This window comes from Crocodylus porosus, unplaced genomic scaffold (assembly GCF_001723895.1).
Source record: "Crocodylus porosus isolate Cpor-Errol unplaced genomic scaffold, CroPor_comp1, whole genome shotgun sequence".
Taxonomy (NCBI): domain Eukaryota; kingdom Metazoa; phylum Chordata; order Crocodylia; family Crocodylidae; genus Crocodylus; species Crocodylus porosus.
Genome location: NW_017728906.1, coordinates 3,791,709 through 3,811,871, shown reverse-complemented (window position 1 = coordinate 3,811,871; position 20,163 = coordinate 3,791,709). Strand labels below are relative to the sequence as shown.

Below are 20,163 nucleotides of genomic sequence, written 5' to 3'. Positions count from 1 at the left end.
GCACAGCCCTACTGTACATGCAATACGTACCCATATATCAGAGAGGCTCTTGACTGTGGGGCTGGGAATAGGAGTGGTTCTCCATTACTGAGGAGAAGCTCAGTGGGTCAGAAGGCCAACAGTGATTTTTGAGTCTACTAGCTCCCCATTTTTTGTAGGAAGCCACAGAGACCTTCAGCTTGCAACTGTGATACTCATGTGAACAGAAGGGACAATCAAAATACCACAAAATGGTACTAGCAATACCTCTTCTTTGTCCTAATAAATCACAAAGAGGAAACACCAGACTTAACCTCTGACAATCATGATGCAATGGTGCTCTGATTACAGATCACAAATCACAACCTCCTCAGCATCATTTGTGGTCCTACCACAAAGAGGCAGCAGTGCTTGCTCAATGACTTCTTGACTAGATAAACTAATAGGGACTAATTAGGAAAGCCTTGATGCTAAAATCATATAATGGTAAATAATAAATGATAGATCCTCCTCCTCCTCCTCCTCGTCATCTGTCTCAGTTCTCCTATGCAAGTAAATCACATTCAGAAATAGGAACTGTCATCTAAGTGGTTTACTCTGCACATTTTCCTTGTATGATTGTTGTTACTACATCAAGGAAATGGTGCTACTGTCAAGTCTCTTCCTTCCTTATTTCTCCATAACACAGGCACTGAGATATAACTACCCACTATAAATATTTGTAATATATTACTTAATTTATCATTATTAATTTATCATTCTGTGGTCCAGATGCCAAAACAGTGGAGGTGGAGGAAGGGCAGCACATGCGAGAGCAGCGAATTGCTAGCTAAGAAGGAAATCCAATTCAGAATTGTATGTAAAACACGAGCTCAACTGAGAAAGAGCTTCCACCATGTTGAGAAGTATCTGGTGGAAAAAGGACAGTGTAGCAGTGCTTCCTAGCACTGTCCAACCCCTTGACAGATTGTGGGCCAACAAACATTTTCCACAAACCTCGGCTTCCAATATACGTGATGATGAGGCCACTCCCACATATCCCAGTAAGCCCTCTCCACTTAGGTAAACCAAGTTTTCCAGGAAAAACTTTTAAATAAGAAATAGTTTGGAATTTACAAAAGATACATTAGGATCTACTGACGCACAGCCACGCTAGAGCAAGATTTTTTTGTAACCTTTGTTTAGAATTGTGCAGTAGATATTTGTGGACTTGTGGAGCAGGCACCTGGCCTGTAAGAACAAGTGCACTGAAGGCTGCTTCTCACCTGTTCAACACTTTGACCTTTGGTGACGTACTCATTTCCAACTTTTACTCGGGGGTGCAGCAAGCCCTTAACCAAGTCAGAGGAGTTAATACCCATCAGGTAAGCAACTTTGTCAGCATCTAATCAAGAGAAGCAAGATTCCAAATCAAGTTTAATTGAGACAGGAAAGCATGCATGCACAGAAACACTCATTAGACCTATCAGCTTCTAAACTGGATAATGGCTTTTTAACTGTTTCTAGGTTTGCCTCCAGTCTTTCCAGAAGTTATGCTAGTCAGTGTTATACCTACATCTGAACAATCTCAATAATCATCCTTTAAAAATGTGAGAGTCCTTAGACGAAAGCAGCACCAGAGGCTCTTCATGAAGGACACACAGCTGAGTTGGGAACCTTCACAGTTGAAAAGGCTCCAGTTCATTGAAGGGAGGCCAAGTATGGAGATGAGAGGAACTGAAGACTGAAAGATCAATGTTCACAGCCAGAACAATGCAGCTTTACAGATGATTGTAATTCAGAGTTAAAAACATGAGAAAAGGAACATAACGTTGTACTTGACCTGACTGACAATTTGGTCACACCTTTTATTAAACTAGCACCTCTCTTACAGCTAATACATAATCCTGGCACTCTGAAATGAAAAATAGAACACTTCCACAAGTTTGAACCAGCAGGAACATATATTTTAGCCATATACAGTGCATGGCACACCTCACACTTTTAAAGGTAAGATACATTGCTAGGTATTAGCCTTACTTTCCGTGCCATCAGCCTCTGCCTGCTCCTCTCTGGGTCTTTCCTTAAATTTCATGTTTCCAAAGTGCATGATTGCACCTGTCATTTTGTAGGCACCATACTTTTCATCAGGAATAAAACCCAGGATGTCCATGGCTTGCTGTGAGAAAAAACAATAAAAAGAAAACAACACACAGATGTCTCCTGTATTGGGTTATTATATACAAATATATATTGTCTACATTATGATATTAAAATTATTATATAATTGTAATCATCATATCAAAACCAGTCAGAACTGTGTGCTTATGGTTATGGAGATTCCAAACAATAAGGTGATCCAACCTCATGCTTCATCTTGATGCTTCAACTAGTAGTTTGGCTTCATTCCTGCTCCCCCTTAGCACAATGGTAAAACTTGGACCCCCCTCAGACAGCATTCTTCCTCATCACATGCACATTTCATGTGGCAAGCAAATACCAAATGACTGACTTACATCTGTTGCCATTAGCTCTTCTCCATCATCCAAGTTGTCCACAGTAACCACACCTTGTGAACAAAAGTGGAAGTCATAGGGATTGGTAGATATCAGCAACATATCTGCAAAAGAATTGCCATGATCAAAAAGTGCCTTGCAGAATTGCCTGAACTAATTCAAGAAGATGGGATCCATTGTCACATATCTGTCCCTCTCTCAGTATGTATATGCACATATGATCCCACACACACACACACACCTCTCATGTTTTTGTTTTGAAAGAAAGGAGAAAAAGTGTACTAAGACATGTAAAGAATTCACAATTCACACTCCGTTTATATCTTCTGAATACAAGTAATCCACAGGTACCCTCTTCCCAACCCCATTTCCACCAGACAAAACCATCATTTCTGTAGTCCAGGCCTGGCTATCATGAGTGGTAAACACAGCTAAATTTTGCCCAGATACCTTATTATTTCTGTTGCCACTTGCTCTCTTCTTTCCTGCTTGTTCTATTAATATTTTTTTAAAAATCTTTTTTATGTTGCAAATACATTTAGACAGGGACTGTCATTTACAGGATGTTTGTACAGACCTTGGCACAAAAAGGGTCCTGAACTAATAGTGGCCTCCAGATAAAACTCCTTCTCCCTTGTTCCAAGCTCTGCTCACCTCACATGAACAGTGGGGACTCTCTCAGAGGCAGCTTTAATCAGATGCTTAGACAAATATAAGGTTCAATGTCCTGCTTTTTTGTCTTCCATAATGAAAAGCAGACACTATAAGATAGACTAAAAATATTTTAGACAAGAAGGAAGAAAATAGCATGTGGTTAACTAAAGTAAATGTAGTGAACATGAGAAGGAAGACATGTTGTACAAGTCATGTATACTAGGCCTAAAAGTCTGAGAACAACTGGCTTCGGTTTAAGCTACTATGTCTTACTTCTTTAGATTTTACCTGTGTGCATACTGCAGCACTAAAAACCTTTTACCAAATAGGCCCAATGACTCCTGCTATGAGACAGAAGTGTAATTAGAGAATGACAGAGAATAATAGTAGACCCTTTTCATTAGAAGTTTCTAAAAACCCTTTGCACATACCTATTATGCAAGCCTGGAGATGTTCCTCTGGAGCAATTTTCCCTTTTGGGTCAAGGAAGGCTCTAACTCATGGTGCTCATGAGTTAGAGCACAACCTTCAAACTTCTGTAGGCACCCAAAACCTCAGCATGCCCAGGAGCTGAAATCAGGAACCTAGTGTCTCACTCGAGACTACCGTATTTCCCTTTTAAAATAAACCAAGATTTGGAGAGAGCAACTGGGCGTGAACATGCCAGAATGTGGACATATATTTGGTCTATCATATGTGGTCTATCAAAGATGCTGAGATGATTGAATCATGTGTATCTACATTTTTCTCTAATACATGCCTACTGCAGAGCAAGTTGTAGGGATAAAAGAACCCAGGCGTGTTCAGCAGAGCAAAAAACCTTGGTATAATCCAATGTATAACTGACAACAGTTAAGGCAGAGGACTAGGTGAGGGTGTTGTGTGTTTAAATGTTTGTGAGAGGTGCTCAAAAAATAATGAATTTGAGCTGGGGTTACAGCCCATGGACCAGGTCCAACCCTCAAAGAGATCTGATCCAGCCCACCAGTAGTAAACAACAAGTGGTGGGGTGGGGAAGGAGGATCAGCAGGTTGCCAGAAAAAGTGGCAGAGGGACCAGCAGACATTGGAGAATGCAGTAGAGCACTAAGAAGGCAGCAGGAGTTCGGTAGGAGCAGCATCAGATCAGAGCTTTTTTTCTAAGATGCACCCAGGCATGAAGTGAACCTTACTTATTTCAATGAGGGCTGAACTGTTCTCTAAGAAGAATTTTTTTTTAAAGTCCTGCCTGGACATCAGCCCAGTTCCAGTAAGTACAACAGGAAACTGATCTGCCTTGGGGCCCAGCTGGGTTTATTCAGTTTGCAGTTTGTGAAAGCACTGGCATGCCTAGGGCAGCGTAACCCAAGCAACCATGAACTGTTGTTGACCTTGGCATTTGACCCTGCCAACAATGGAGTCACTCAGCTCTTGATTCTCCTGTTCTACTGCTTTCTTCTCTTACACAGCAAACAGCAGCAACTAAAAAACAGCAACTAAAGCCATGTTAGAAAAGCTCCTGTTTGCAAACATCAGTGGAATTCCCATTCTTTGAGGCAAAATGGGAAGTTTCACCCCTCCTTGGTGGATTACATCTCTAAGTAACAGACCACTTAGATCTTTCATAGATTGTAAGGGGCTGGAAGGGACCTTGGTAAATCATCGGGTCCAGCCTCCTGCACCTGGCAGGAAAGACAGGTGGGGTCAGCTGACCCCAGCAAGGTGACCATCCAGTCTCCTTGAAGATTTCCAGGGTAGATGATTGCACCACCTCTGGAGGGTGCTTATTCCACAGTCTGGACACCCTAGCTGTGAAAGAGTTTTTCCTAGTGTTGAGCCTGAATCAGTCTGCTAGGAGTTTGTGGCCACTACTCCTGGTTTTCCCCAAGGACACATTGCTGAACAGTTGCTCACCAAGCCCCTGATGTACTCCCCTGATGTAGCTTTCATTGAGTCTTTCCCCTCCCTCAGCAGCCAGAAATAGTCACTACTAATTTCAACCACTGGCAAGACTCCTGCAGCCCATTGGCGCTAACTCTGATGTGGAAAGTAAAAGATACGCTGTTCTTGACAAGCAGTACATTTTCTCAGCATGAGGATTCATGCTTAGAACTCATTAGCAAAGCTCTTCCTTGGAACCTTTCCCCTAATCTTCCTTAATTAGGGCACAGAAAAGCTAAGAGGGTTAAGGGTTTAGTAGTTTGACCACTCACTGTCAGGATAATGAGACTTCAAAACAGATTATGATTTCTATTACATAGCAGCAGTTCAATATGGGGATAAGTGACTCTTCAGTATACTACATGAATGTTTCTTACAGTGCATGTTATTGAAGTCAGCAAGCCCAGTGAGCCACATTACTTTAGAAGAACAGTAGTGATGACTTTGAAAAAGTTCTTAGAAACACTGAGAAGTTCCATTCATTTTCCAACATATTTCTAGGGCAGGGGGGCCAACCTGTAGTATAAATGCCACAAGTGGCATGGGTAGCTTTTACGTGTGGCAGGTAACAAACTGGCAGATAGGGCAGAGAGCAGAAGGAAGTGCAGCAGATTGGGCAAGGGAAAGGCATTGGAGTGGCGCTTAGGAGGAGGGAGAGAGGAGGTGTTTAAGGTGTGTGTGATGCGCCCGCTAAAAGTTTGCCCCCAACTGTTCTAGGGGACTTCTTGAATACCAACCAAGATGGAATTTCAATGAACCTCTCCCTACCATCCAGCGCAGGGTGTCACAGGCCTGCAGCAAGGCAACAGCACTAGACTTCAGGAGGGCGGATTTCAATGAGGTAAGGAGACTAGTCGGGGAGGGGAGTTGGGAGTCCAAGAAGAATGGTTGTTCCTTAAAGAGACGATCCTCCAAGCCCAAAGGGTGACAATCCCAACACGGAACAAAGGCGGCAAGTGTGCTCAAAAGCCCCCATGGCTCACCAAAAGCATCCAGGAATGTCTCAAAGCTAAAAAGGAGGTGTACACCTAATGGAAGGGAGGGGCCATCACCAAAGAGGATTATACCTCCATTGCTCAAGACTGTAGAGGGGCTGTCAGGAAGGCCAAGGTGGAGATGGAACTGGGACTAGCGACCTGGATCAAGGATAACAAGAAGTCCTTTTTTAAATACATAGGGGGTAAAAAGAAGGTACCGTGTAACATAGGGCCCCTGCAGGACACACTAAGAAATCTGGTGGTTACACTAGATGGCAAAGCTATCCTCTTTAACAATTTCTTTGCCTCCATTTTTTTGAGCAGGGACCAGGGCATCTCCCCCACCGGGGTCCCCAACAGACCCTGGGGAGGCGCTGGCAGGCCCAGAGTCAGTGAGAACCTAGTCAGGGAATTTCTGGGGGTACTAGACATGTTCAAATCAGCTGGTCCTGACGATCTCCACCCCAGAGTGCTGAGGGAATTGGCAGAGGTCATTGGGGGACCCCTGGCACGGCTTTACGAGCACTCGTGATGCTCTGGTGTGGTGCCAGAGGACTGGAAGAGGGCCAATGTGGTTTCCATCTTCAAAAAAGGGAGGAAGGAGGACCCAGGAAACTACAGGCCCGTTAGTCTTACCTCGGTCCTGGGGAAGCTCTTTGAGAAAATTATCCAGGAGCACATCTGCGAGGCACCAGCAGTGGGGATCATGCTTAGGGGCAACCATCATGGGTTCATTAGAGGCAGGTCCTGTCAAACCACCCTGGTGGCCTTCTACGACCAGGTAACAAAATCCTTGGACACAGGTGTTGCGGTGGATGTAGTCTTTCTGGACTTTGGGAAGGCCTACGACATTGTCTCTCACCCCATTCTCATTAAGAAATTAGGCAACTGTGGCGTTGATGCCTACACAGTCAAATGGGTTGCAAATTGGCTGGAGTGCTGCACCCAGAGAGTGGTGGTGGACGGGTCTTTTTCGACCTGGAGGGATGTGGGCAGTAGGGTCCCCCAGGGCTTGGTCCTCAGGCCCACACTGTTCAATATCTTCATAGGTGATTTGGACGAGGGGGTGAAAACGACCTTGTTCAAATTCACAGATGACACTAAGATGTGGGGAGAAGTGGCACGCTGGAGGAGAGGGACAGGCTACAATTAGATCTGGACAGGTTACAGGGCTGGGCGAATGAGAACAGGATGGGTTTCAATACAGACAAGTGCAAGGTGCTGCACCTGGGGAGGAAGAACCAGCAGCATACCTACAGGCTGGGGAACGTCCTTCTTATCAACACAGAGGCAGAAAAGGATCTTGGTGTCATTATTGATTCCAAAATGAACATGGGCTGATGGTGTGGGGACGCAGTCACATCACGAGCAGATCCAAGGAGGTGATCCTCCCCCTCTATGTGACACCCATCAGGCCGCAGCTGGAGTACTGCGTCCAGTTCTGGGTGCCGCACTTCAGGAGGGATGTGGCCAGCATTGAGAGAGTCCAGAGGAGGGCCACTCGCATGATCAGGGGGCAGCAGGGCAGGCCCTACGAGGAGAGGCTACAGGATCTGAACCTGTTCAGCCTCCATAAGAGAAGGCTGAGGGGGGATCTAGTGGCCTGTTATAAACTAGTCAGGGGGGACCAGCAGGCATTGGGGGAGTCCCTGTTCCCCCGAGCACCGCCAGGAGTGACCAGGAATAATGGTCACAAGCTGGCAGAGGGTAGATTTAGGTTAAATATCAGGAGGCGCTACTTCACGGTCAGAGCAGCTAGGATCTGGAACCAACTTCCAAGGGAAGTGGTGCTGGCTCCTACTCTGGGGGTCTTCAAAATGAGGCTAGATAATCACCTAGCTGGGGTCGTTTGACCCCAGTACTCTTTCCTGCCCATGGCATGGGGTTGGACTTGATGATCTGCTCAGGTCCCTTCCGACCCTACCAGCTATGAACGTAATTATCTTCCACCTGGCTTTGTATATGCTATCATTCAACCCAAGCATTATACACATGCTAGTATTCTGGAAAGGGTAAGGAACCTGGGTTGGATTTGCCATATATATTGTGGAAGTCTTCTCCCCTTCTCTTTGCCTCATCTTCCCCATGTGTAAAATAGGGCTATAATGCCAGAGGAGTGCTTTGAGGCTTCATGTTTGACACATGCTTTGAGAACTTGGCAAGAGAAATGCAATATATTATTCTTTGTCATATATTGTGTAAAATATTTTAAAATCCCTCTTCAGTCTCCACTTGCCTATACTAATGCATAACATCAGTTGTTATGCCTAACAGTGGCAGGCAATTCAGGCCTGCACATCAGGAAGAAAACTGGTCCTCCTTGTCACAGCTATCAAAAAAATCTCATCTTAGAAGCCATACTGGTTAGTGGCATTTCATGTTAAGAGGCTTAATCTCAATTTATTTGGCAAATGGGACCAGAAGAACCTTTTTGAACATAACAGCCAGTTTTTCCCTCAGAGATTTACTCATAGCATCCATGAGCCAGTCTCTTATTCTTACCTTGGAGTTCTTCTTTCTTTCCTGATAGGATTTGGTAGAAAATGTGATAACATCTTTCACCTGGCTGCTGGAAAATCACTCGGGATTTCTCAAGTAAATCTAGTTAAATAATGAAAAATTCAGTAAGAAAACTTCTCTCCAAAGTTTTGGAAAAGAATTTGTTTTTCTAGAACAAAAGGAAAATTTGCTGCTTACATATTTCAATATCAGCAGATGACAGCTTGCCTGTGGTTCCAAAATGGATTCTGATAAATTTACCCTAATTTGTGCCCAAAAAAAATCTAATTAGTGCAAATAAACTGTAAAAGGATACACAAGATACAATGCCTACACTTGGCACTTGGTGTCGGGAGAAGATCATTTCTAAAGGATATTTAGTATTATGCAATATGTTGGGATGTATTAGATTTTACTAAATATTGTGCTTAATGTTTTTCAATGCCTAAACTTAGATATACTTCTGTAATCCTCAAAACATTCCTGTGAGGAAAATGGTATACTCATATTCATTTCACACACAAAGATGCAGCCAGGTGCAAACAGCATGCTAGACAGACTTCAGCTGTTGGTTGCAGCTTTATACTATACCCCTTGCTTTGTCATTCAGTCAGAGTAATGAGACTCTGTCTCTGTTTCATGACAGGTCTCTTTTTCTATTTCTGCTCTGGATTCTTACCCTCATTCTGGGCCTTCATACACTCTGCCTTTTTCCCTAGTGGGTTATCAGAGCAGTGTTGCTGTTTTCATGCTACTTTGCCCTTGAAATTTGCACACATGTCCACTGAGACAACAGGGCTCAACATCTGATTAAAATTTTACCCAAATTATTTAGACTTCATTTGGTGTATTCCCTGTTTTAATCACTTTCTGTTTCTGGATGGTAAAGGCTGATAAGTGTGTGCGTTTTATATAGCATACACACACTTCTCTTTTAAATTAAGCTGCTCAGTGTTGGTATTGATTTTGGGAGAGCCTTTTTTCCTGATTAGATCCTGTTAGTTGTATGTCAGTTATCAGCAATCTAAAGCTTTCCATGGAGGAAAGTGAGGGGTATTTTATAAAAGTGATTATTGCATACAGACTTACAAAACGTGAAGAGTTGTCATTTCTTAGCGTTTTGGCATTCCCAAAGGCTTCTAAAGCTGGGTTTGCTTGGATGATTTGATCTTCCAAGGTTCCCTTTAATTCAAAGCATTCAATTACTATTAATATACTTGCAGAAGAGAAATACAGTAAGCAAACTGTATGTATATAATTACAGTCTGAAGCCTGACAGACAAAGTAACTTTGCTCATACCCGTAGTTTGCATGGTGTAGATGGAGGACGGCAGTTGGACTCTCAACTCAGCACTGGAGAGGGCTGAACCCTAACTGCTTTCTATTGTTTTGTCTTGCAGAATTTATGCCTAAAAACATTGGTGACACTGTCCTTCTTGCTCTTTACTTATGGTATGGGATAAGGTTATTGTTAAAGGGTATTTTATGCCTGGGTTATGCAAGAGGAACTAATGGATGCTACTGTGGATCCTTTTGGACCATGGTCACTTGTGGATGCAAAGGATTGAAAACAGTGGCCTCCGAGGCCCCTTCCAGTCCTAGGTGCTTAATGACAAATTAGAACAAACACAGCAGTTTTACTGATGTGCTGCCATGCACCTCAATGTAAAACAGTGCATATAGAGGGACTAGATAAAAAAACTGAGAAACACTAATAAAAGAGATCCATCATTACAACTGATTGAAAGGACTCAACCTTCCTAATGTATAAGATTTTCATTTAAACTATTTAACCACCAAGCTCCCATTTCAATTAGTCAGTGACTACATCCTGAATAGCATAGCCTCAGAGGAATATTTCTACAATGGGACAACACAGACTGGAACGATGCTGAACTGACATTCACAAACCTGCAGCGACAGAACTCAGTTTATGCTTATCTTGACATTTTAAAATAAAATAATGAAGTCATCTACTTACCCCAGTCCTGGTGGCTGGCTATTATTCGAAGATCAACAGAAGGAAAAAGAAAAAGGGTGACAGAATGATTACTAATATGAAGGGAGGTCACGAAAGGCTGAAAGACTCCCAAGAGTCAGAGATCTAACAAACCAGGCAAGCCCTAAGAATAACCAGAGCACGTGAATACAGATTCAGAGAGTTTTGGAGACAAGATCTACCCCTCTACCAGAATGAAACTGGTTTCCCCACTCAGTGCTGTAGCACCTAAGTTTGGTGCCCACAGCAAAGCCCGCAGCAGCAGCCCACCCTCACCCTGAGCACAGATCTGGGGGGCACATCCCCCCACGCTTGCCCGGGAGTACAAGCAGCGGTGGGAGCCACCCATCCCCACACCCACTAAACAAGCCGCTTACTGCTCCGTCCTATACCCTGCCCTGGCTGGGCAGCACCTATTGGCGCCCCTTTGCTTCAGCACCTGGGGCAGTCTATCCCCCCAGCCCCCACTTGCTATGACACTGTACCCACTACATAGCTGAAAATAGGAATGTGTGGGCCAAACCTCTCTTCCCTCACAGGTTTTTATCCAAGTTTTCAGCTAAGTGTCCCACATGTATTCCAACCAGACTTAAAGACAAACTGGATTCACAGAGAAGACATGACATCAGAGGACAAGGATGAAAAGATTCAAGCAAAAACAAGCAAGTGTTAGAAAACGGGATCCCACAGCAGCTGGATTTGAATTGCTATATCCTTTAGTTATGGATAATGGAAATAATGGAGGTAGGTTTTTTACAATGTTTTGAAGAGACAAAATGTCCATCTTTAGGCTCTGGGTTTGTACAATTATGCACCTACATATGCCTGAACACATGCTAGTTTAATACATGATGTTGGTGACATCATCAATTACAGGCACAAAATTAGCAGATTAGAGGTAACTGAAGCAGTTGTTTAACAACAGACAGCAATACTATACAGCAAAGAAATGTGAACACAGTATTCAACTGGAACTTCAAGGCAGCATGTAACTAATTCAAATTGCAACTTAGGAGAGCTGGTTAAAATTTTTCTCTCAGGTTTTTGGGGTTTCTTTTTTTTGGTCAAAAACAAACTTTGCATCACAACAGTAATTTTGATGGCAATTTTTCCCCTTTTTACAACAACAAAAAAAGTTTTCCGTTTTTAAACCTCTTTTTTTTTTGCCAAAACCTGAAAAAAATATTGACAAAAAGTCCTTTTTTTCCCCTCATGGAATATAAAAACACATGTGTGATCAAATCTAGAACATAATTAGGACATTATGCCTGAAAGAGAGTGGCATTCAGTCTTTAATAACCACAAGCAGACAAAACCCTACCTTTGCTTTCCACCCTGAAAATGCAACAGGTTCATCATAACACAGTTCCCCAACATTAGACACATGCTGACTCAGAAAGAGAAATGGTATCTACTGAAATGTCAGTATCTTTTGCATGTGTTTTCAATAACCGTTATTCCAACAGCAGCTTATAAACACTTGGGGGTAGTCTCATACAGTGAAATAATATTGGAATCAGAATGAAACAGCTCCTTCCATACTCACACTCTTTTTACCAGGCTCACCAATAGCTGCTACTGTGGCAAAGTACTGAATGACACGTTTAGTGTTGACAGTCTTGCCGGCACCAGATTCTCCACTACAAATAGAGGGATGATTATAGTGACACTGTGAGAACGTCTGTAAGCAATCAGCTTACCTTCTACTCATTCATTCTTAACAGGCTTTGCTTAACTATTTACTGTTTCCTCCCACTATTGCCTGGGCTTTTGAGGGGCAACCATATATCATTAGGTGGATGAACAGGGTTAAATGTTCACCCCACCAGTAAATAATTATTTACTGGCTTGGGCTCAGATACTTCATTTAAAAATTTCAAAATTTGCTCCTTCTCCCTAAGGACATTAAGTCTCATTAAAAACCTAAAGTCTTTACACAGGAGGTTAAGTTAATTTTATAGCCAGTAGGGAGAATAAGACCTAGAAAGACCAGTATCAGACACGGAGCAGTTGAGAACCATGCATCGTAATCCAGGGCAACATGCTCTCCTGCCTGTGTTGGGGAGAGCATGGCACATGGCTTGCTTTGATTATCCCAGCTACTCCCCCCACCCCAGATCTGACTGCTTAGGCAAAATCCTAAATAGATTTTTTGGTGGTGAAAATAGCCTTTTTAATGTGGTCCTCTCCATATTGACAGAACAGATACATCAAAAGAAAACATATAAACAAACTTCTATGCTTTTTTCAGTGCATCTTATGTCTCTTCTCAGTGGACCACAACTACTTGGCTAGAGATTAGACCATAATCTATTATGTCCTTAGTGATTCAATCCACATTGGGTATAGTATTGCCATCAGATGGCAACACTGATCACTTGTGTTGAGTTCTAGATGTGAAAGAATTCATTTTCAGTCACACTACACATCCAGTTTCAAGGTGTCATGCCCTTGGAAGATGATGAGCATTCAGGGGTTAGCCAAATGCCCTTTCCTCCCATTCTCAGACATTGCATTTCAGAAAAAATTATTTTTGCACTGATGGGTTCTCAACCCATTCAACAAGATCAACACTTACGTGATCAGCATAGACTGATTCTCTCGATCTAAAGGAAAAACAAGAAGAAAGGTAGGTCAATAAAATGAACTCTTCATATCAGTAAGAAGTCCAAGACACTACTTGGTATTGCAGGGTTGTTACATGAAGAATTTTAAAGTAACAGGAAACAGCAATGGAAAGATCAATTAGCCCTCATCTTTTCCAGCCTCTCAGGGACAGTGCAAGTTACCTTCCTATACTAAATTTCTTCTCCACTGCTTTGTCGAGTGATGTGCATTCAACTACTGCTTCTGGGAACTATGCCATAACCTGAAAGATCTCAGCAATAGCAAAGTGTTTCTCCTACTCCTCCTAAACATATATTTTCTCATGCCCATCTGCTCCTTCTGTTCATGCCTTGCTGGACCAACCTAAACAATTCCTCCTACTCAGCCATTTGCTCATAAGTTGCTCTTTTATAATTGTTCTTCTCTGTGTAGCTACATTGTCTACTCTCCTTTCTACATCCTTATTGTACTTAATATTAATATTGTTGCTACTTGAAGTATAATTATAACCGTACTTAACCACTACAATACATTAGCAAGTCAAGTTTAATTATAGACCAAAAAAAATAAAAAGGAGAGAGAGAGAGAGAGACTTTTGGGCCAAATTCATCTTAAGTTTAATTCCATTTACATCAATGATTTACACTCAGAATTAATTTTAATTTGGCCCCATTTTGAGCTTAATTGCACTTTAGTTGGCTGATATGCTAACTTCAGTTTATAGCCATGTTTACGTTACTGTCCCCCTGTCCTCTGCCTTCTTCCACCATCTTCCAATTGTTACTCCTTTCCAACAAGTAAAAATGCATTACAAGTCAGATGCTTCCATAATTGCTGTTTTGCATTAACACCTGTAATAAGACTTCTTCACAGTAGTTGGCATGCCTGCATGCTTCGCCACTGCCCTCTAATGGAAAGAATCAAAATTTGCTGAAATATGAATTGCATTGGCCACTAAAGCAAGGGTGGGCAAAATGCGGTCCGCAGTCCACCAAGCAATTCTATCTGCCTTGTGGCCTAGGCCTGGGCCGAGCCGTGATCCACTTCCTGTACATCCCTGCAACGGGCGCCGGTTCCACGGGTAGGGGCTGGCCTCTCCCCAAAGAACCGGTGCTTGTTGTGGGGAGTGGATCGTTACCCTGTCCCAGGCCTTGGCCCTGTGCTGTCACCTCCCTGCAATCCTGGCCCTGGCCCCAGCCCCGCCTGCCTGCCCTGCTCCTGGACACCACTCCCTGCCCATCTGTGGCCCCATCCCAATCATCCAGCTGACCTGGATACCTAGTCTGCCCCCCTGCTCCGTCCAGTGATCCTGGTGGTGGGTGCAGTGGGAAAAGGCCCAGGGCTGGATAGGATCGATTGGCAAGTCCCTGCCCTACTCCCTCCCCCCACCACCAGGTGGTGTAAATAGCTGTGACAGTGGGCCATGGTCAGGTCAACAACCTCCACAGCCCAGCCCTCAACAGTTCACCAAAACTCTTTAAGTGGCCCTCTAGGCCAAATAATTGCCCACCCCTGCACTAAAAGATAAAACATCTACTACTACTGATTGCTAATGAGATTTTTTTCATTCACTTACATTGCAGTCCATGGGGACTGTGTCCAGAAAACCCAAAATTCATTCTATTTATGAGTGGGTGTTCAGATAACATGGCAATAAACACAGTACAGTTAACAGAGATAAATGAGCATACAGCATAGGCATTTATGTAGGGGAAAAAAGAAACAAAACAAGCCCAAAAGAAACTTGGATTTTCTTACCCAGACTCCAGGTTTAATTCTGTTTTAGTTCCCCTGGATTTGGGTAAAATCCTCTTGAACTAACCACTGTTAGAAAATGAGCTAGCATTCCCACAGCTGCAGAAATATCAGAGGCCCAATCTGAGCTTTGATTGGAGGATTTTAGACAGGTTGCATTAGAGCAAATTCAGATACTCAGTCTAATATTATTAGGTGGTCATGACTCCAGAGTGGAGGTTGAATCTGGACTTCCATTTTAATCCCTATTTCCCCCTTTTTGTGCCTTGACTGGGAGCAACTGATTTTTTGGCACGAAGAAATGCCTAAGCTAAGCTCACATAATGGTCTTGTGAGGGTTTTTTCTTCCTGAGAATTTGGAAGTTACAAAATTAAAGAGTTTCATTTTACACTCCCTCCACAAAGTTTTGTCACATTTTTTATCTCAACGCCCCTCCATCCATTATGTCTATTTGTTTTCCCCAGTCCTCATTTTCTGCAGCAGCAGATTTTCAGAGTTCCAGGGGTCATATGTAGAGATAGATCCCTCTTTTTATACTAGCACAGAGTATTATTTAGGAATTTTCATCATTAGGGAGTAGAGCCAAAGTAGAAAAAGTTCAGACCAGATTGAGCCAGTTTTATTGCCCTTGAAGGCATTTGCTTTCTATTCCGTGAATGAACAAGCACACTCTTCTTATCAGAAAACTTGAACAAGCCATCTGGGGCTTTGTATCTCTCTCTCTGACAAGGAGCTTTAAACAGGATCAGATAATTTTAGAAAACAGCAAACTCATTCCTTTTTTGGGCTATGTCACACTTGTCCAACTCACTCCAAGAGGGTAGGGAATAGGGTAAAACCAAGGCTATTGTATTATAGGACTAAGTGCAGAATTTCCATTTAATTTGATCTTCCTCACTCACAACAAATAATTGCATGGATATGAGTACTCCTTGTTGCAGAAGAGATTGCCAGAGCCTTGTTTGCCTTGTTTGATTGCCTTTGGGTTAAGGTTCCAGCAAAGGGTTTTTGAACAGTCTCTTCTTGATGAGACAAGAAACATCCCATCTCAGATAAATCTGACACTTTTGTGCAAATGTTTGAGTAAGTGCCTTTAACAATCTGCTTTTCATGAATATTTGCATAACTTGATCATACACATACTGAGGAAAACTGAACACAAAAAGAGGGTATGCATACAGAAAGCCATTTTATTCTTAAGGTTGAGCAAATGCTCATGGACTTTCTGGGGTGCCATACCATTTGTAGTACAAACTAGGACAGATTATCCTTCACAATTGCTGGATAGAAAGGTATTAGCCTTATTTCCCAGACAAAGTGATGCACAAAGAGTAAGTGGTATACCTGTCCAAAATCACACAGTACTGGCAGGACATGAGGAGAATCCAGGGAGGCAAATTCCTAGGCTCCTCTTCTATAGTTTAGTCTTTTTTGTATAGCTAAATACTAATAGCATTTCTGATTAACAGGTGATAAAATTCTGTCCCTTCACAAGTCAGTATAAGCCACATAGGCAAATAGGATGAAATCCAGTTTTAAAAGCACATGCTGCTACTTACTGCGCAACATGTCATTGTACGCATTATCTGCAATGGAGAAGATGTGAGGAGGGGCTTCAGAGCGTCTCTTTCCCTTGTATGCTCCCACCACCTCTGCCTTGTAGACTGGAAGCCATTTGTAGGGATTTATAGTCACACAGAATAAACCTGAATAGGTCTAAAAAAGAACCCAAAACCAAGAGTAAAGAGAGGAGAAAGAAAGGGGATCGAGATTTTATAAGGAAAAAAAAAATCAATCAGGTTTCAGTATTTTCTGAATCAGTACCCAGCTTTTATACATTGCTTCACATTTTTAAAGGGATTTAGGCATTTTTCTGCTCAGCATTGTAAGGCCCAAGCCCATTGAATGTCATTTCCCTTTATTCACAGATATTAAAGGGATTTACAAAGGAAGGTTAGAATGATCCTGGTTTTTAAGATGACAAGCTAATGAACAGAGGGACCAGATTCTGCCCTAAGGAGCCTAAACAGACACGTTCAATTATAATGAGGTCATGTAGTTGGGTAAAAAAGGCTAATACCTTTCTGGTAGAAAAAAAAATTCTGCAAGTTGATAGCTGTGGTGGAATCACTGTAGTGCGCTGAGAACAATGTTTTCTCGATTATATCAACTACTTGCAAGCCAAAACTGTAGTTTGAGAGAGGTATGCACACATGCATACCATGAGACATATGTAGAAAGCATATTGCTATACAAAGACCTGGTACAGGAACATTTTATCTTAATTTAGAAGGGGGAAAGTGGGTTATTCCTCCTTTGTCAGAAAACCCACACACCCGTGGATTTCAGTCAAACATGTTACTGCCAAGCTGCAGGCCAAATTTAGGCTTATGAAGTTAGTTGCTATTGAAGCTCATCCTGATGCTGACAGAAACTGTGTTACTTTCAGAAAGCTAGAGAACCAGGAAAGAATTTAGAGTGAAAATGAGGAATAGGAAAGAAAGGAAACAAAATGGCTGCGCTAAAAATGTAAAGTTCCATGCAATAAAAGTTATACATATACTTTAAATTTTGAGCCACTGACATGTAAAAAACCAGCAAATCCTGCTGGTTTGGAAGGCCATTGATTAGCTTGGAGAGTGGCATAACATGAACCAGCACTTCAGCTTCCCTGGTCTTCTTTTCCCTCACTTGCAGCTTCCGAGACGATAAAAAACATTGTCTCTATTTGTTCAGGATTTTTCGTTAGCTTGTTTTCCAGATACAAATTGACTTCAAACATTTTTTTTTCTCTGAAAATGTAACTGGAACCCGCTATTTTAGGCTGTTTCAGTTTGGGAACAAGTGGTTAGCATTGTAACCTTTGAGGGCTCTACTTCAAAATATATTGGTTTTAACAGTGATTCTTACATAAATCATCCAGTTGCTGTAGCGTCTTCTCAGATTGTACAGCACAGATGCCTCATTAAGGTGGGTCAGCATTGCCATGTCCTCAATCATGTCAAACTTGGGGGGGTTCATGGCCTGCACATCGTCATCTTTTAAAGTGATGGTCTGCAAAAAAAGAGATGTATGACACTCCTGGCAGCCAGCATAGCTCTCTGTTTCTGCACATATCCTACGTTGTGATATATGTCCCAGTAAATCCACCTGGTCTAAGACCATTCCCTATTGTAAGTAATAGGTGTCAGATGAATATAAAGCAAAGGCACAGTGGAAGGTAGACAGGTGATAAACAGATGGAGAATGAAGTTGTAGGATCATGGAACTATTTTTAAGTACAATACAGTTTCATTTTTTTTATAGGGTTGGAAATAGGGTCCGATGGCTGCAAACTTTGGCTGATAGATATCAAAGAGAAAATGAAGTACAAGCTATTAACTGGTTTGGTTCTATTTATCTTTACTATCATGCTTTGGTTTAATTTTTTTTTAGACTTGCCTCTATATTTCTCTTTCCTTTGGTTATTTTTTCAGGTGTCATTAATGTTCACAGTACAACTGGTTGCTAGTGCTTGTCTTTTACAGTGTATTTTATGGATGGCATAAATGAAGTAAGAGCTCTTAAACTGACCTAGTTTCTATTTACTGAAACTTACTCCTCAGCCCTCATTAGGTGAGGATTAATATTGCTCAACTCACTAGTCAAATAACAAAATTTAAAGTTTCATACATGTCCATCCACAGTCTCAACTGTGGTTTTGCCACCGAAGCACTCTTTAATCTCAGCTTCAACATATGCTTTCTTATCATCAGGAATCCAACATTTCTTCTTCCCTATAGAATCAAAGAAACAAACAGTTTATAGTATTTATTCAAATGAAAGAAATTAATTAATCTTTGCAAGTAATAGCATAAAGATTACTTTTATACTGCAAGTGTACAAAACCCCTTAGTCTATACCACAATCCAACTGCTTAACTTTGACCAACAGGAACTGGAGCTGTGGGTGTAGTTAAAGGGTAAAAAAATTTCATCATATTGTGTTAATGTTTCCCTTTTGGAAGTACTGCTTTACACTCTTAGGGAGCTTTTCATAGAGTCCATAGACATTAGGGGCTGGAAGGGACCTCGTGAGATCGAGTCCAGCCCCCTGCCAGATGCAGGAAGTCTGCAAGGATCAGATGATCCCAGCAAGATAAACATCCAAATATGTCTTTTGAATGAGTCCAGAATAGGTGCTTGCACTACCTCTGAGGGGAGTCTGTTCCAGACCTTGGACAACCAGACTGTAAAGAAGTTTTTCCTTATATTGAGTCTGAAATGGCCTTCTAGAAGTTTGTGGTTGTTAGACCTAGTTATCCCTTAGGGAGCCCTGGTGAAGAACTGTTCTCCCACATCCTGATGCAGCCCCCTCAGATATTTATAGGCAGCCACCAAGTCCCCCCCTGAGCCTTCTCTTCGCCAGGCTTCATCAGGGGACCATTTCAGAATCCATAATTAAGCCTCAACACTCGCAGAAGGTAGGTAGTCTCATCACCAATATACAGAGGGAGAAGATGAGGTGTTAAGAGAATCACCAGAATTCAACAAGTGAATCGCTATCAGAACCAAGAACAAAACCCAGGTTGTTTAGCTTCCCAGCCACATTTTAACCACATTTCCTGGCACTCTATTACAGGGGTGGCCAACCTGCGGCTCCGGAGCCACATGTGGTTCTTCAGAAGTTAATATGCGTCTCCTTGAATCTTTGCGCAAGCACACGGGGACCAGCTTCCCTCATCTTCTCCCAAATGGAAGCTGGTCCCCGTGTGCTTGCGCAAAGATTCAAGGAGACGCATATTAACTTCTGAAGAACCACAAGTGGCTCCAGAGCTGCAGGTTGGCCACCCCGTAATACAGTGCAGAAGATGTCCAGAGAATGCCTTTCACTCTTTACTATAAAAATACTACACATTGTTTGTTAACACTGTACACTATTGTGTATGTAAGTTTCTTACCATACCTGAAGGTCCTCCATGAATAGGGGTTTAAAGAAAAATAAGTTATGCAAACAAGTAACTTAAAGTGAAGTCTACAAACTAAGAGGCTGTCCTTATACATGCTGTATTTACTTAAATCCAGGATGAAGTCTCCCTGCCCCCCCACAATCATTATAGCAGGGGGAAAGCCTCATCTTGGATTCAGGTACTAGCCTGGCACAAGTGACAGCTTAGCTCCAGCTTCACGCCTGTGCTTCATGGCTGAAGCTGGAGCTAAGCTGCTACTTGGGCTTGGCTGTAACAGCTCATTTGGTGGGGTAGGGGGCTTGCTGCTGTAGAGAGTGCAGGGGAGATGGG

The 20,163-nt window shown here is 42.3% G+C and overlaps 1 protein-coding gene across 3 annotated transcripts in view; it reads right to left on the bottom strand.

Annotated features, from left to right (window-relative positions):
• Positions 1 to 20,163, bottom strand: part of MYH15 (myosin heavy chain 15) — a 70,156-nt gene that overhangs the window by 45,178 nt on the left and 4,815 nt on the right. The window contains exons 3-14 of one of the 3 annotated variants that reach the window (XM_019528610.1): positions 18,558 to 18,661; positions 17,796 to 17,939; positions 16,445 to 16,601; positions 13,101 to 13,128; positions 12,069 to 12,162; positions 10,505 to 10,522; positions 9,613 to 9,705; positions 8,722 to 8,785; positions 8,527 to 8,625; positions 2,475 to 2,578; positions 1,999 to 2,137; positions 1,245 to 1,363 (exon numbers count right to left, since the gene is read on the bottom strand). In XM_019528610.1, the coding sequence (XP_019384155.1) occupies positions 1,245 to 1,363; positions 1,999 to 2,137; positions 2,475 to 2,578; positions 8,527 to 8,625; positions 8,722 to 8,785; positions 9,613 to 9,705; positions 10,505 to 10,522; positions 12,069 to 12,162; positions 13,101 to 13,128; positions 16,445 to 16,601; positions 17,796 to 17,939; positions 18,558 to 18,661 (1,163 nt within the window). Of the gene's footprint in view, positions 1 to 1,244; positions 1,364 to 1,998; positions 2,138 to 2,474; positions 2,579 to 3,051; positions 3,148 to 8,526; positions 8,626 to 8,721; positions 8,786 to 9,612; positions 9,706 to 10,504; positions 10,523 to 12,068; positions 12,163 to 13,100; positions 13,129 to 16,444; positions 16,602 to 17,795; positions 17,940 to 18,557; positions 18,662 to 20,163 lie in introns of those variants that run through there. The other 2 variants (XM_019528612.1, XM_019528611.1) reach the window with 2 other exon arrangements.